This window comes from Benincasa hispida, chromosome 11 (assembly GCF_027475165.1).
Source record: "Benincasa hispida cultivar pf3 chromosome 11, pf3_genome.v1.1, whole genome shotgun sequence".
NCBI classification, from domain to species: domain Eukaryota; kingdom Viridiplantae; phylum Streptophyta; class Magnoliopsida; order Cucurbitales; family Cucurbitaceae; genus Benincasa; species Benincasa hispida.
The window spans coordinates 89055030-89070203 of NC_143488.1; the positions used below are offsets into that span (position 1 = coordinate 89055030).

At 30.4% G+C, this 15174-nt stretch overlaps 1 protein-coding gene across 1 annotated transcript; it reads left to right on the plus strand.

Moving 5' to 3' along the window:
• The first annotated feature begins 5968 nt into the window (after nucleotides 1-5968).
• On the plus strand, nucleotides 5969-14732 carry LOC120091794 (protein NRT1/ PTR FAMILY 5.8-like). The gene is made up of 4 exons (XM_039049914.2): nucleotides 5969-6302; nucleotides 6989-7206; nucleotides 12424-12962; nucleotides 13677-14732. The coding sequence occupies exons 1-4, from the start codon at nucleotides 6227-6229 to the stop codon at nucleotides 14518-14520; spliced, it is 1677 nt and encodes a 558-aa protein (XP_038905842.1). The 5' UTR covers nucleotides 5969-6226; the 3' UTR covers nucleotides 14521-14732.
• The last annotated feature ends 442 nt before the right edge of the window (nucleotides 14733-15174 follow it).

The following is a 15174-nucleotide window of genomic DNA, read 5'->3' on the forward strand; positions in this document are numbered from 1 at the left end:
ACAAAAACCAAAAAACCAAATACGTTCCGAACAAGAATTTTTTTAAAAGTACATTTTCACATCTTGAAGGTCAATTCAAGTTATAATTATAACAATCAATCAATGTGAAGTCTACATGGTTTGATATTTTTAGTTTGATACTTAGGAACTTGTAGCTTTTAATTTCACTTTCAATTGTTCTTAAAGCAATAAATTTAACCAATAGTCAATTAGTTAAAACATGTACTTTTTATTGAACTAAAATAAATAATAAAGATGTTACTACAAAAAAAAATCAAGCCTTTTAACAAAGAAATACTAGTGACTATTTTGGAATCGTTGCGCTGTTAGCGACGAAATCTAATTTTTGTCTCTAAGTATGCGACGACGTTGATAGAAAATTATTTCATTGTGACTACATTACATGATGCAACGAAAATCCCATTCGACAAAAGCAATTTGTGACGAATTGGGCTTTAGTCACATAACCAAGTGGACGGGAGTTTTGCCACTTTAGGGCTTGCGACGATTGTCACTTTCGTCGCAAGTTACAACGAATTTGTTATTCGTCATAGGTCTGTTTTTCTTTTCCACCCTATCTTGTATTCACCCGAGAGTGAGGGTTTCCATTTCTTTTCTTTTTTACCCAAGTCTACCATTCGTCTAAAAGAAAGGAAATCTACCGTTCGCCTGAAAGTGGGAGGTCGCGTTCATCTGAAACTAGGGAATTCGCATGTTGTTTGCCATTGCATTTGTCAAAAAGATTGGTATTTATCCGCCGTTCGCCTTTAATTTCTTCTCTATTTCTTAAATTTAGTCAATGGGGTGGAATTTCTATGAGTTTCTTGCCCAAATTTATCTCAAAGGCTTTGATATACAAAATTATTAATTTAGGGATTGATTATTTTAGGGGTGGAACTGATCAAATTTATGTAGGCATCGACCTTTAATAGAGGAGATGGAGAATGCAATCGAGGGAAAAAATTGATGTAGATGAATTAGAGATAAGCTTTTCCCATGTTCTTCCATGGCTCAGTTTGGTCCCAAATCTTGTTTCAACAATCAACAAATTTTGTATATTGGGAAAAAAAAAAAAAAAAAAAAACATTGGTTCTAAAACAGAGGAAATAGCAAGTTGTTAACATTGTGAACCAAAAACATTCTCAAAAAAGTTTAATGCCATATATATATATATATATGTTGATGTTATATTTTGCAAGTTGTTAACATTGGGTAAGCTCATTATATATTTATTATTTTTAAGGAATTGACTCAATCTTGTCATAAAAATATTGGCCCACTATGCATTTATATGTCATTTGTGCTTTCAAGGGTTTAGGGCCTAGGGTTCTTTTTGACGTACATATTGTAGGGAAAGGAATGTCAATAGCTATCATTTGTATGTGATTCTTGGTATTAATATTTCATCATATTGATTTTAAAGTATCCTTTAACAAAATACTTTACAATAGTGCACTCATATACAAGTTAGACTAAACAATCCATTACTTTATACTCTACTTAGTGCACTCATATATCAAGACTTTGTACCAACCAAATTTATTGTCAACTTTAAGCTTTAGGGTATGACTTGATTTGTATGATTCTATCACTTTATCTCTCTAAACAATCCTCTGATCCGATCCCATTTATAACTGTCCAAAATTGAAGTGAAGTTTGGAGGATGCTTTTGTTCAAAGTGTGGATTGGAAGTTGTGATAATTTGGAAGTCATTAGCTAGTAATCTAATATTTTGCTTTTTTAACTTTAGAGGATTATTTGACTTATATGATTCCTGCTCAGCTTGATTTTATTCTTATTTAGGTTCCTTTAAAAGTTTATACATCCTAACACGTATTTAATTATTCTTGTTATCATGGAATGTTGAAAGTTATACATATTTTCACATATTTTTGTTTATTTTAAATGAGTTTTTGATAAGTTTTCATATGATGTGTTTTTTCATAGAATAAATTATGGATAAAAGTTGGATAAAACTACAAAATAGATTATGCAAAGAATATACTAATGGAATAAGATCATTTATTAGTTTGGCAGAGAAACATGTCCATACAAGAGGGTTTACACGTTGTCCATATAAAAAGTATCAAAATGCCATAATGAAACTACCTGGTGATGTTGAATGTGATTTATACACATATGGAATGACTGTCACCTACAATAGATGGATATATCATGGTGAAAATCTATATTTGCCCTTTTAAAACCTACGGGAATGGATAAAACACATAATGAACATGTAGAGCCTTCTCACCAAAATTTAGATAATGCAAATGAAATGCATTTGACAAGTGGGGGAAACATTGAAGTTGAACATCGTGGTGATGAAAACTCCATCGAAGTTGAAACAAATGAGAATATGGGAGATAGAAGTAATAAGTTTCAATCAATGTTTGATGAGGTTAATGAATAATTATACCCTAGTTATATTATGATTTCTACCTTACTTTTTTTTTATGAAATTAATGCATATCAAAGTACTTAATCATTTGAGCAATAAGTCATTTGATATGTTATTAGAATTACTCAAAGAAGCGTTACCTGAGAGTATCAAAATGCCAAAATCTTATTATGAAACAAAAAAGACATTGCGTGACTTGGGTTTAGGCTATGCATGCATACATGCTTGTAAGAATGATTGTATGTTAAAAGTGGTTTTGGGAGGGAGGGGGTGGAGAGTGAAAAAGAATTACAATGTTATATGTTTATTATTATGTGATTTACTTAATGATACTTCATATTTGTCGTTGTTGCAAAAAAGACGGTTGGGAAGGAGGGGGAAGTGTTTAAGAATTTATGTTTGTTGTGACATGATGAGTTTTTTTGTGGTAATTAGGTTTTGAAATTATGTGGATTAAGTTTGTGATAATTATGTTCTAGACCAACTTATGATTCATAATATAAAATGGATTAATCCTTTTATGTAAACAGTGAATTTGTTTGAGTTTGATATTTAACTTTTGATATTGTTGAAAATATGTAAATTGTGTTTGAAAATACTTTGTGTATCTAATTATATGTGCAAGACTAAATTGGAGCTTGTTGGTGATGACTACATTTTGGACTTTTTTTTTTTTTTTTTTTTTAAGATCACTAATTAGGTGATGACTAATTATGAGCATGACTTTTTTTTTTAAGATCACTAATTTTTTACTTTTTTTTTTTGTAGTGAGTATGGTGGATTTTATAAACATATTTTAATATATAGTACGATTAAGTTGCATTCCAATATATATATTTTAAAATATTATTAAAATTTTCGATGTAACTAAAACATCGTAAGATTATTACATCGGGTACATACAACAGTGAGCAATGCAGCGAACATAGAAACTTTGTAAACATGTTTAGAAAACGTCGCATATTGTGACTTTTAGAAAACGTCGTATGTTGCAATAAACGTCATATAATGTGACTTTTCGAAAATGTCGCATATTACTACTTCTTAATAAATGTTGCATAATGTGACTTTTTCCTCGTATCATCGCATATTACGACTTCTTAATAAATGTTTTCTTCCAAAAAGTCGCAAAACACATTCAACGACTGACCTTTAGCGACCAAAACTTGCAATAATTTAAATTAGTCGCTAAAAATTTTTTGCAACAAAATTTTATCTTTAGGGACGAATTTTTTTAGTCACAAAAGGTCAAATTTCTTATAGTGTGTAATAAAATAATTTAAATATGATAAGATGTGTATATGTAAAAAAAATCTTAGTCAATTTAAAAAAATTTTGAGAAAAAACTTTTAAAAAAAGGAAGTTAAAAAAATTGTTTTTATTTTGAAATTGGACGTGTAAGAATTCAAATATTTCATTAACAAAGAAGAAAATCATTATAAAGAAAATATGAGAAAGTAAGCACAATTTTTCAAAGAAGAAAAAAAGGGTATCAAATAGAATCTACATTATGTATGGTACTACTAAAAATTATCTTAATGGTTGAGTCACATTTATATATATCGACAAAATTGAAACATTTTATACAATGTTTTTAGTTTAAACAACGTGGGAGATCATTATGAGAAACTAAAAACGAATAAAAAATTATACTAATCTTTGATCATGCCAAATCAACATGCATAACCGAAAGAATAACTCTTGTTGAGACAAACGAATAATCATTTTTTGTATCGTCTCTTTTCCTCTTTAAAGATAGAAATTAGTATATAGTGCAGTTGACAGTTTTGCCCTCTACGTATATGTATATGATGAATGAGAGAAAAATTATAAAAATATCTCAAAGAATTCGTTTCAAGTACGTTACTCTAAAGCGTGTATTCAGATTTGTAAATGTAGGTTGTGATCTAACAATTATTAAGAGAGATCACGTAATAAACGACATGAAATATGTAAATGTATATTGGTTAAAGATGTTCCATTAGAGATTATTTTTAGTGGTGGAACCCATCACAAAAATGGAAGTGAATTTCCACATCAGTAAACCACCTCTGTTTCTTTCAGTGCATCTATGAATTAAGCAAATAGGAAGGCATGAATGTTTGTTTGGGCATTAAAAAAGGATCGTGTTTGTGCACGTGTGTCTTGTGTGTGTGCGTGAGTTTCTCGTGTGCATGAAAACCATCCGTTCCACTCATTTTTATCCTTTCAATTGTATATCTGTTAAATTTGAGGGTTTTGGAAAATGGTCGTAAATAGTCTCTTCCAAGTTATATATCTGTTAAACCAGCCCAATTGTATATCTGTTAAAATGGTCGTAAATAGACTCATTATAATATTTGGTAAAGATAAGTTAATTACGAGAAAACTTGAAAATATATAAAATTTGGTAAGATTATATAATATTGAAAAAATTAACCCAATCTCGAAGGATAATTGTTGAGATGTACTACGAAGGCCCAAATACGATCAATAAGTTAGAAAAAGTTGATTTTTTAATTAAATCTTGATGGTCGATCCCACCCAAGATGGACCGAGAAAACCTAGTTTAATGACTCTATTTCTAACAATTTCTAAGGGTTTTCTTGCAAGACCCTATCGTTTTCTCTTGTGGAGACCATTTTTAGTTCAGGTATAGGGACGTTTTTCCTTTTTCTTTTTCTTTTAATTTAAATTTTAGTCTATGGACTTTCATGTTTGTATCTATTTGGGGTGTGTTTAGAATATTTAAAATGTCTATAAACTAGATAAAGAAATATTTAAAATGTTTTTGAATATTCAATGTGTCTAATAAGTCTTGAAACTTTATAAATTTTAATAGGTATTAAATTTTCAATTTCGTGTCTAATTAAGTCATTAAATATTCTATATTTTTTAAATTGACTAATCGAATGGATGTGAATATAAACTTTTATGTCTAATGAGATTCTAGACTTTCAATTTTTAGTATATTATATCAGTAATCTTTTCTTTAAAAAAATATTGAATAGACTAAAGACTTAATATACATAAAATTGAACTTATAAGGATTTATTAGACACGAAATTGAAAGTTTAAAAACTTATTAAATATTAATTACCCGAAACTATTAAAAAAAAGGCTCCTTCAAAGTTAGGATTCGAACCTCTAAGTTTTAGGACAACTTCATGGAAAAAAAAAATTAATAGGTGATGTGTACGCCATTGGTAAGGACAAAATAGTATCCTTTGAATGGGTGAAATTTTATGAAATATAACTAAATTTTGAAGTTTGTTTCAATTATGATTTGAAAAGTTTAAAAGTATATTTTTTTTTTAACAAATTTTAAAAATATATTTTTTGTTAAAATAAATTATAAAATTAGAATTAAGGTTATGTGATATTATTTACAGTTATATTGAGAATTAAAATCGTCGTTATGATTTATTTATAAAGGGTGAGAATATGCTATAAATTTTCCATTAAAGCAAGGAAGAACGGCCCAAATAGGAGGCATCCACGTGGCAGGTGATGTGGCACGTAGAGGTGAATCCTAGTAATCAAATTCAAACTGACGTACATATATATGCATGTAACAACAAACAAAGTGCTCTGAATTCTGTTCTAATCTCATTGATATCCATCATCAACTACAACTTTTTCTTTTTCTTCCAAAAATAAATACTTTAAAAAAGATAATTCTTTTTCTAAAAAAAAAAAAGGAAAATTGGGCTCTGTTTTGGTGGATATATACGTTGGATTGATCATAGTGTTTGTCTATATAGAGACAATTACAAAATATCTCTTTGTCTCTCTTTTCCACCGCCATTTTCATCTGCAACTTCCAGCCTCTCAAGCTCCGCTGCCATGGCTGCAGGAGGAGGAGAAAGAGAGTCGTCGAGATCCAGACCATATTTGAGCCGATCCTGTATTCTTCTTATAGGTAAATCAAACGTTGATATCCTTCTTCTTTTCTGTTTCTCGTAAAAATTAATTTTTTTTATAAAAGTCTATTTTTATTAATGGATTAAAAAAAATTCTTTTCTCCGTTCTATATTTGTATTTTCCTTAGAAACGCCAAACTGCATGTGAATTTTTTTTTTTTTTTTTTCATATTTTGTAGTTCGGTATTTCTTCCTCTTATTTTTTATTTAATAAATAAATAAAACTAAAATTAGTTTTTAAAGTTCTTTTTGCCCAAAAAAAGAAAAAATGCAATGACTAGTTTCCACCATGCTCCCTCCTCTTTACTACACAAATTAAAAAAAGTTTAAAAATAATCTTTGAATTTTTTTAAAAAAAAGTGATTAAATAATATTTATTATAAAACGAAAATAAGAAACTAGCATGTAGTTGTTTTTTTCCTTTAGGATTAAACCTCTGATCTCATATCGACCATACAGTTTCTGTGTTAGGTTTATGTCGGTGCATGCCGTTGTTTTCAAGTTAGGATTTTAAGATTTTTTAAACATTACTTATATTTTTAAATCGCTAATTTTAAATACACTTGAATCAAGTGTATCAATACTAACCAGAAACAAGAAACAAAAATGTGAAATGAAAAATGAGAAACAGAAAATCGTCTTAAGCCGTGACGTTTTATATGAGATTGATGATGATTTTGAACAGTGGTATCGGGGATGGAAAGGTTTGTATTCAAAGGGGTGGCGTCGAACTTGGTGACGTATTTAACAGACGTGATGAAGATGAGCAACTCATCGGCGGCGAAAACCGTGAGCAGTTGGTGCGGTTTCACTTCCATGCTGCCGTTGCTGGTGGCGCCGCTAGCTGATTCTTATTGGGATCGTTATTCCACCATTTTAGCTTCTGCTTTTCTTTACGTTCTGGTAATCAACTTTTCTCTCTTTATCCGTTAATTTTGTTTTGGTTTTGGATGATGAGTCATTACACATCATATGGCCCAAATGGACCATGACTCATTACTCCCACATCATATTGTGTTGACATTATTTTGCTTCTTTTGTTTCACTTCCCTTTTGGTTATAATGTCTTAATTAGTTGTTTTCTTTATACGGGTTTTAAGAGAGGTCGGTACTTGTATCTCAATTAGTTGAGATGGGAGTTTGACATTTTAAGTATCACAGAATTTGCGACAATCATACTAATGGTTGAACGCAGTTCGTGGATTTATTTTAGATATATAACTTGGTGCATGTTAGGCTGCACCCTTTTTTGGTGCAGTCCAGATAGCACCACAATTTTTGTTAACTTGAATCATTTTGGATCAGCTTCAATCTAAACTTTACCTAATCATTGTTCTTTCTTTTATTGAGATAATGTGAGATTATAGCTACATGTTCAACTTGGCTCTTTTTGAGTCTTTCTAGTTAAAAGATTGATCTAATTTGTAACAAAAGAGCTTAGTAAAATCGAGATGGTGCTATCTTTAGCACTAAGAAATATAGGACTGGTAGGTTGTATACCTCATTAGTGGATTGGGATCATGTCTTTGTTTATATACAACCTTACATTACCTCACTAGTATTAAGTAAGGAAATTAGGAGGGACATATGTCGGAGCTTATTTAGAATATATATTTCAATTGGCTACATCCTTTTCAAGTGGTCAATAACTCCTTTTCAATAAAATTAAAAAAAAAAAATTGTTAATAACTCTTAAATCACCAATTGACCCAAAGACTTAGTTTACTGGTGAAAGTTGGACATCCTGAACCAACCTACTCTATCATCTCAAATCACCCAAAGCATTAAGTTGATAGGTAAAGACGAATTTAATATTATATTATTCAATAATAACTTTTCAATTTAACTCAAAATAAAAAAGATTCAACCCAAATCACATTCGTAACACTCTCTAGCCAATAACTATTTATTCTTTACAAATTTGAAATACTTTATAATGTTCTGTGGTTATGATAATATTTTTTAAAAAAAATAGGAAATATAAATATTTTTTAAACCATTTAGGGAATTTTTTTTAAGAGACATATTTAGGTGGGATCCACAAAACATGTTTTAGAAATAATTGGAGCCCATTGAACACATTTGTAAACTTTTAGGGAAAAGGCATAATTTTTTTTCTTTTTTTTTTCTTTTTTGTATTATTATTATTATTATTATTATTATTATAAGTTGTACCGGACTACCATTGACTTCGAATTGGAGTGAAGTTGGAGTGAAGTATTTGAACACTTGGGAGATATTTAAAGAAAATTAATGTGTTTTTAGCTCTAGTCAAGTCAAGAAGAAAGAGATATTTAAAGAAAATTAATGCATTTTCGAATTACTAATGTTTTAATTACATCTTGTACTTTTAAATTAGAAGTTAACAATTTAATCTATATATTTTTAAATTTGTAATAATTTAATTTCTACAATAAAATAAATTTTTCAGCAAATTTAATTTTTAATTTTGATTATGTAATGATTTGGTTTTTGTAATTTATAGGCAAACTTGAATATTAATAGGTTTATTAATCTACATGGTACGAAAATTTACTAAATATTAATAGTATTTTTAACAATAGAGATTAAATTGTTACAAATTATAAAGAATAAGGATTATATTAATATTTATTGATATCTAAAGACTAAATTGTTCCAAATTTTGGAAGTATAAAGATTAAACCATACACAACAAAGTTTAAAGACTAAATTATTTTTTTACGATATTTATTGAGTTTTAATTTTTTTTTTTTTTTTTAAACAAAAGAAAGGCCCATTCCCTCGAATTTTCTAATGGAAAAAATTTAAAGAAAACAATATTAAAGCACACAATTTTGTCTCTTCTTGTGGAAATTTTTGTTGTATTTCCTTTCCTTAAAAAAAAAAGCCATTTTTGGAAAAAAAAATGAAATATTTGACAACTACTAAAAAAAACTATTTTTTTAAAGTTTGTTTTAAATATTTTTATAAAAAATTAAATAAAAAAGACTTTATTAAAAAACAAGTTTTTTTATAATATATATATATATATATATATAGTTAATCAAGAATTTTGAAAATGATATTTCTAGAAAGTGAAAATTTGAAAAATCGATTTTTTTAAGGGAAATTATTTTAAAGGGTAAAATTATTGAAAATATTTACAAGATATAGCAAAATTTTAAAACTATCAATGATAGACATTGATAGACAATGATAAACTTCTATCAGTGTTTATCACTAATGGAATAACATCTATCATTGATAGTTTTAAAATTTTGATGTATTTTATAAATATTTTAATTCATTTTCTATATTTAAAATCAATCCTCAATAAAATTTTAATTTAATGAGTCCTTTCAATTTTGTCAAGCTTTTTCGCTTTAAAAATGAAGTTGATTTATCATTCAGAATCTAGTCGTATATTATTTTAGATTTTTTAAAATACAGATTATTGATTAAAAACAATAACTAAACTTGTTTTCTAAAAACATACTTTTCACTTGAAAAAAGGGGGGAAAAGATAGAAAATTTTGAGGTTCTACTTTGGTTATTATATATTAATGTGATCAGTGTAAGGATAGGGGGCTGCAAATCTTTAGGCAAAAGTGAATCAATGATTTGGTTCAATTATATATCAGCTTTTTCATTTTTAAAAAATAAGAGCTATGTCTTTTTCTTCCCTTTTTTTTCCCTTACTATAATTTTAGCCAAAACTTAATAATTATGAAGTGGACATCTTTTTAGAAAAATACTTAGTTACATTTCGAGTAGCGCCTATCTTTATGCATTCTACTAAATTGTCTAATCACAATTTGACATGTGTTAACTTATTCTTTTTTTAATATATATATTTTATTCTTATTTCTTTTTTTATATATATTTTAATAAAAAAAAATTTATATGAATGACGAGAGTGAGATATAAAAAGATAGATTCTATCCGGATGTATTTAAGTATTACCCATTTTTAAAGTAAAATATGCTAGAGAATTTGGATTACTCAGTATATAAGGCGTCGAAAGAGTTACACTGCCAACGCTTTCGCTTGGGCGTTAGTAAATACTCTTCTGACGAGGTTTTTCTGAAGGCCATGCGAACGTGTGATCAACTGTTGGAGATCCTATTCTGACACGTTTTCAAGTCTTTGACGACGGTTTTGAGTGTTGGGAAGCCATGTTTTCCTTGTAGTATTTGCCTTTTGTGGAATTTAAATATTTCGAAAAGGGTACATCATTTCCGATTGTTTGCCATAAGAATATGATCTATTTTTTCTTGAATTGCAGGAAAGAAAAATATATGTAAAGAAAAAAAAAATCAACTACAGAAAACATATAAACCCAGCACAAATCACCCGACAATGAAGTTGGCCTTTGAAAAAAAATATCAAACTTCACACGAATATATCAAAATCTATTTTATAAGGAGTGTAAGTTCCCTTGATTTTTTCAATGCTGAAATTCTTAAACATGTTCCCTCAAGATGGTACCTCTTTTAGGTTCACCATCTTTGATCCAATCACAATTTCTTTTTATTGGACCGAATATCCATTTGGGCTTTATAAACCTTGATAACCTATTAGCTAGCATGAGGTTCCATCTCAAAATCAATTGGTAATGATAAGAGTAGCCCATCTATCATATCAAGAGTGTGAGGTCCCTTGATTTTTCCAACGTGAGATCCTCACATACCAAATCTCTCTAAGAAAAATATAAACCGGTGAGGATGTAGAAGAGGAAATTCGAAGATTGTCTCCTTGTCTAAGACAGTCCGGGTGAGGAGATTGTCTCTTTTGTTGGAGGAGATTCTCTCATTATTTGAGGCTGCTCGTATTGTATCCTTCGTTTGGTGTTCGAGATTAACTGATGGAGAGGTGCACTATCTTGCTAATATGGCAGCGTGTTTCAGTAATTTTAGGGTTAGTTTTGTAAATTATTCTTCTTCATTATCTAAAAAATTTGGTATAGATGATCGCTTGTTTGTTTCTCCTTTGCTAGTTGTAAGTAGATGTGTGTTTCATACTCGAGTTACCATTTACCTCAATTTTTGAACAAACAACGAAGATTACCCTTTGTTATTGTCAGGACACACTAATAATGTATTAATATTAACCATGGTACTCGTAGTGTATTACCAATGAAGATTTAGAGGAGAGAGCGCAAGTGTGAGCATGAGGAGGGAGTGTTAGTGAGAGAGTGAAGAGAAGCATTAGTGAGGGAGCGAGGAAGAGTTCGAGCGCAAGGGAGTGAGGAAGGAATACCCTAGCATGTGAGATCACTACTATACAAATGATCTTAATCTCACACTCACTAAAGTCACGAGGGACAATTTGGATAATTGACACACTCTTAATGTGTTTTAACAAGGTAAAACGTCATACATTATTATTTTCATTTTTTTTTTAGATAAAACAACGAGTTCATCATATGTATGACCCAATATTTGGAGGGAAATGAAAACTTCCCTACTTTTTGGGATTTTTTTTTAATCTTTGTCTCACATTATAGTCAAGTGAAATTACAAGAACGGAACTTCATGCATGCATATTTGGGTCTCGCTCTCTCTTTTCTCTTTCTCATGTAAACCGGTCCCTCTCACTCTTACGTCCTTACTCTCATTCCCATGTTCGCTCTACAACACAAAATCGTTGAAATCAAATCTCACAAAGAGAAGATACAAACCATGTAGAAGAGAACGCACGAAGGAAAAAATTGAAAAGAAGATGGAAAAAGAAGTTACAAGTAATTTGATGATGATGTAAGCAAGTGCACAAAATTCAAGTTTAAAAGTGACTAAAGAAATCTTTTTGGGTTTTAGGATTTAAGTTTTTTTATAAAATTCTCTAAAAGTTAAGATCATCTTACAAAAAATAATGATAATAAATACGAAAATAAGCCAATAAACTAAAAGGAACTGTTCAATTCAACTCGAGTAGTTTGGGTTGCACCGATGTATGGTGCATTGTCCAGCCAAAGCCCAATAAAAATCTAGGGAAAAAAATTGAAATTGAATTATTTTTACTTTTTCCTACTGTGTATAGAAAAGGCAATGCAAGCTGCATCATTGCTCATTCCATATACTGGGTAGTTACGACACTTGCATATATTTTCGAATTAGGTCGATAATTTTTTATAATTAAACCTGATTAAATTTTGAACAGGGTCTAGTTGCTTTAACATCAACAGCATTAGCAAGATCATGGTCGCCAACAAACATGGCCTCCTTGTTTCTGTTCTCGTCCCTCTACCTCATCTCCCTCGGTCAGGGTGGATACAACCCTTCTCTCCAAGCCTTCGGCGCCGATCAGCTCGACCACCACGACGCCGAACTCCTCACCAGCAATGCAAAAACACCGACATCGCCTCATCCGAAGAAAAAGAGCTTGTTCTTCCAATGGTGGTACTTTGGAGTATGCAGTGGCAGCCTTCTTGGTGTGACAGTGATGTCCTACATTCAAGACAACTTTGGTTGGGTGATTGGGTTTGCCATTCCCATGTGTGCCATGGTTTCTTCTGTTGCTCTGTTTGCTTGTGGCACTAGAATTTATCGCTATAAAACAGGTGTTGAAGAGGATCAAGTTGAGGAGAGAAGGTTTGTGAAGATTATGGAGATTTTCAAAGCCACTGCTTCCAGGCTCATGTGTTGCACAAGTGTTGCTGCCTTGTCCAATGGCGACTCTGATGATGATGTTGAGTTAGAGTAAGAACCAAACCACTTTAATTTAAACTTCAAAACTCTATTTTATAATTATTTAATTTTTTTTAAATTAAAACTATAAATATTATTTTCATGGATGGGTTTCTTTGTTTTTTAATACATAAAATCTAAGTTAAGTTTGAAAAACTGTACCGTTGGTAATGGTTTAGTTTTTTAGTTTTTATGTCTTTGAAAATGGTTGGATTTTTTGAAAAATACTTGAATTTTTAGTCAAATCCTAAAAAAAAAACAAATAATATTTAAAAAAAAAACTATTTTTTTAAAGCTTATTCGGTAACTATTTGGTTTTTCGTTTTCTGTTAATTAAGTGTTTTTTCCTCAATTTTCTTACAATTAGATGTATTTTTCATAAGTAAAATAGTTGCATTCGTAATCAAATTATAAAAACAAAAAAATAAGTTTTTAAAAGGTGGTCTTTTTTTAATTTTCAAAATTTGCCTTAGCAAAAAATAATAAGAAGATGTAGAGGTAGAAGGAGTGGTTATAGGTTTTGTTTTAAAAATGAAAAATAAAAAGTTACTTAAAAACAAATAGTATTTTTCTTAAACTTCTCAAACTTCTCTTTTTGTTTATAGAATTTGGCTAAGAATTTAAAACTTCTTTGAGAAATTTTGAAAAAACAAACATAATTTTTAAAAACCAAAATAATCTGGGGAAGGCTAAACTTTTAACCAGCTGATTAAATGTGATTTGCAGGCTTCAAGAGAGCAAGCCACTGTGTCATGAAAGCTCAGGAGCAATAAAGGCCATGGTTGACAAAAACAACATGATTCCAAGAGAGAGAGTGTGTGTACCAGATAAGGTAAAACTGGTTCTGCGGCTATTACCAATTTGGACAATGCTTCTAATGTTTGCTGTAATCTTCCAACAACCAGCTACCTTCTTCACCAAGCAAGGCATGACAATGGAGAGAAACATCGGCGCCGACTTCAAGATCCCACCCGCCACCCTCCAGAGCGCCATCACCATCTCCATAATCCTCCTCATGCCGTTATACGACAAAGTCTTGATCCCGATCACCCGTCTCTTTACCGGTGCTGAGAAGGGCATCACTGTGATGCAGAGGATGGGCGTTGGAATGTTCCTCTCCACCATTGCCATGATTCTCGCTGCCCTTGTTGAAGCCAAGAGGTTGATGATGACGAAAACTGCATCGTCGTCGCCGTTTGTGCCGCTTAGTATCTTCTGGCTTCTGCCTCAGTATATAATCTTAGGAATTTCAGATATTTTCACAGTGGTGGGGATGCAAGAGTTCTTCTACTCGGAGGTTCCGGTGAGCATGAGAACAACGGCGTTTGCGTTGTACAATAGTGTGTTCGGCGTTGGGAGCTTTTGCAGTGCGATAATGATATCGGTCGTGGAGTTGTTGACGAGTATGGAGGGGAAGCCGAACTGGTTTTCCGACGACATGAGGGAAGCTAGGTTGGACAAATATTATTGGCTGTTGGCATTTTGCAGTGGGTTGAGCTTTGTATTGTATGTGATTTGGTGTAAATGTTGCAGAACAAGTAGGATCAATGAAGAAGAAACACAATATTGAATTTGAATCAAGCTTTGTCAGTTTGATGGATTTTGTAAATATTTAGTGAAATCATTAAATTGTGGAATCAGATTGTAATGGATCTTTTTCTTCCCACTCTTTGTTAAATAGATAGAGAGAATAAAGATGAGAGCTGGATGCTTGACTTCAATGTAGTCCTGTTTTGAGAGGGATAAAATTAGTGAAATAAATTAGGTCTCATTTTATAATCATTTCATTTTTTATTTTTGTTTTTGAAAATTAAGTTTATTTCATCTAATTTTTTTATCATGATTTGCATCTTTATTGAGTATAATGGTTAAATTCTTAACTAAATTTTAAAAATAAAAATTAACTTTTTGAAAACTATTTTTTTTTATTCTCAAAATAAAGGTAGATAACAAATAAAAAAATTTAGATGTTAAGCATAAGGGAAAAATTTCAAAATCAGAGGTTTAATGGGATGAAATGAGAAGTTCATGCAAAAAATTAACGTACTTTGCCAAGTTCCCTAATGTACCAAACAATTATTTTTGTCTCCAACTTTGAATTATGGTTCTAATTATGTCTCGTCAACGTGTTAATCGACCGTTGCTTGTTAACAAAACTATTGATCCACATCCATCAAAATCAAGTCATGACATTGATCTTCTAAGGATACAAATAGCCTAAACT

What these genes read in the sequence shown, in the direction of transcription:
- LOC120091794 (XM_039049914.2), top strand. Translation starts at nt 6,227, where the DNA reads ATGGCTGCAGGAGGAGGAGAAAGAGAGTCGTCGAGATCCAGACCATAT. An exon ending in ATCCTGTATTCTTCTTATAG is followed by an intron (nt 6,303 to 6,988) that starts GTAAATCAAACG and finishes GATTTTGAACAG; the next exon opens with TGGTATCGGGGATGGAAAGG. An exon ending in GATGATGATGTTGAGTTAGA is followed by an intron (nt 12,963 to 13,676) that starts GTAAGAACCAAA and finishes TGTGATTTGCAG; the next exon opens with GCTTCAAGAGAGCAAGCCAC.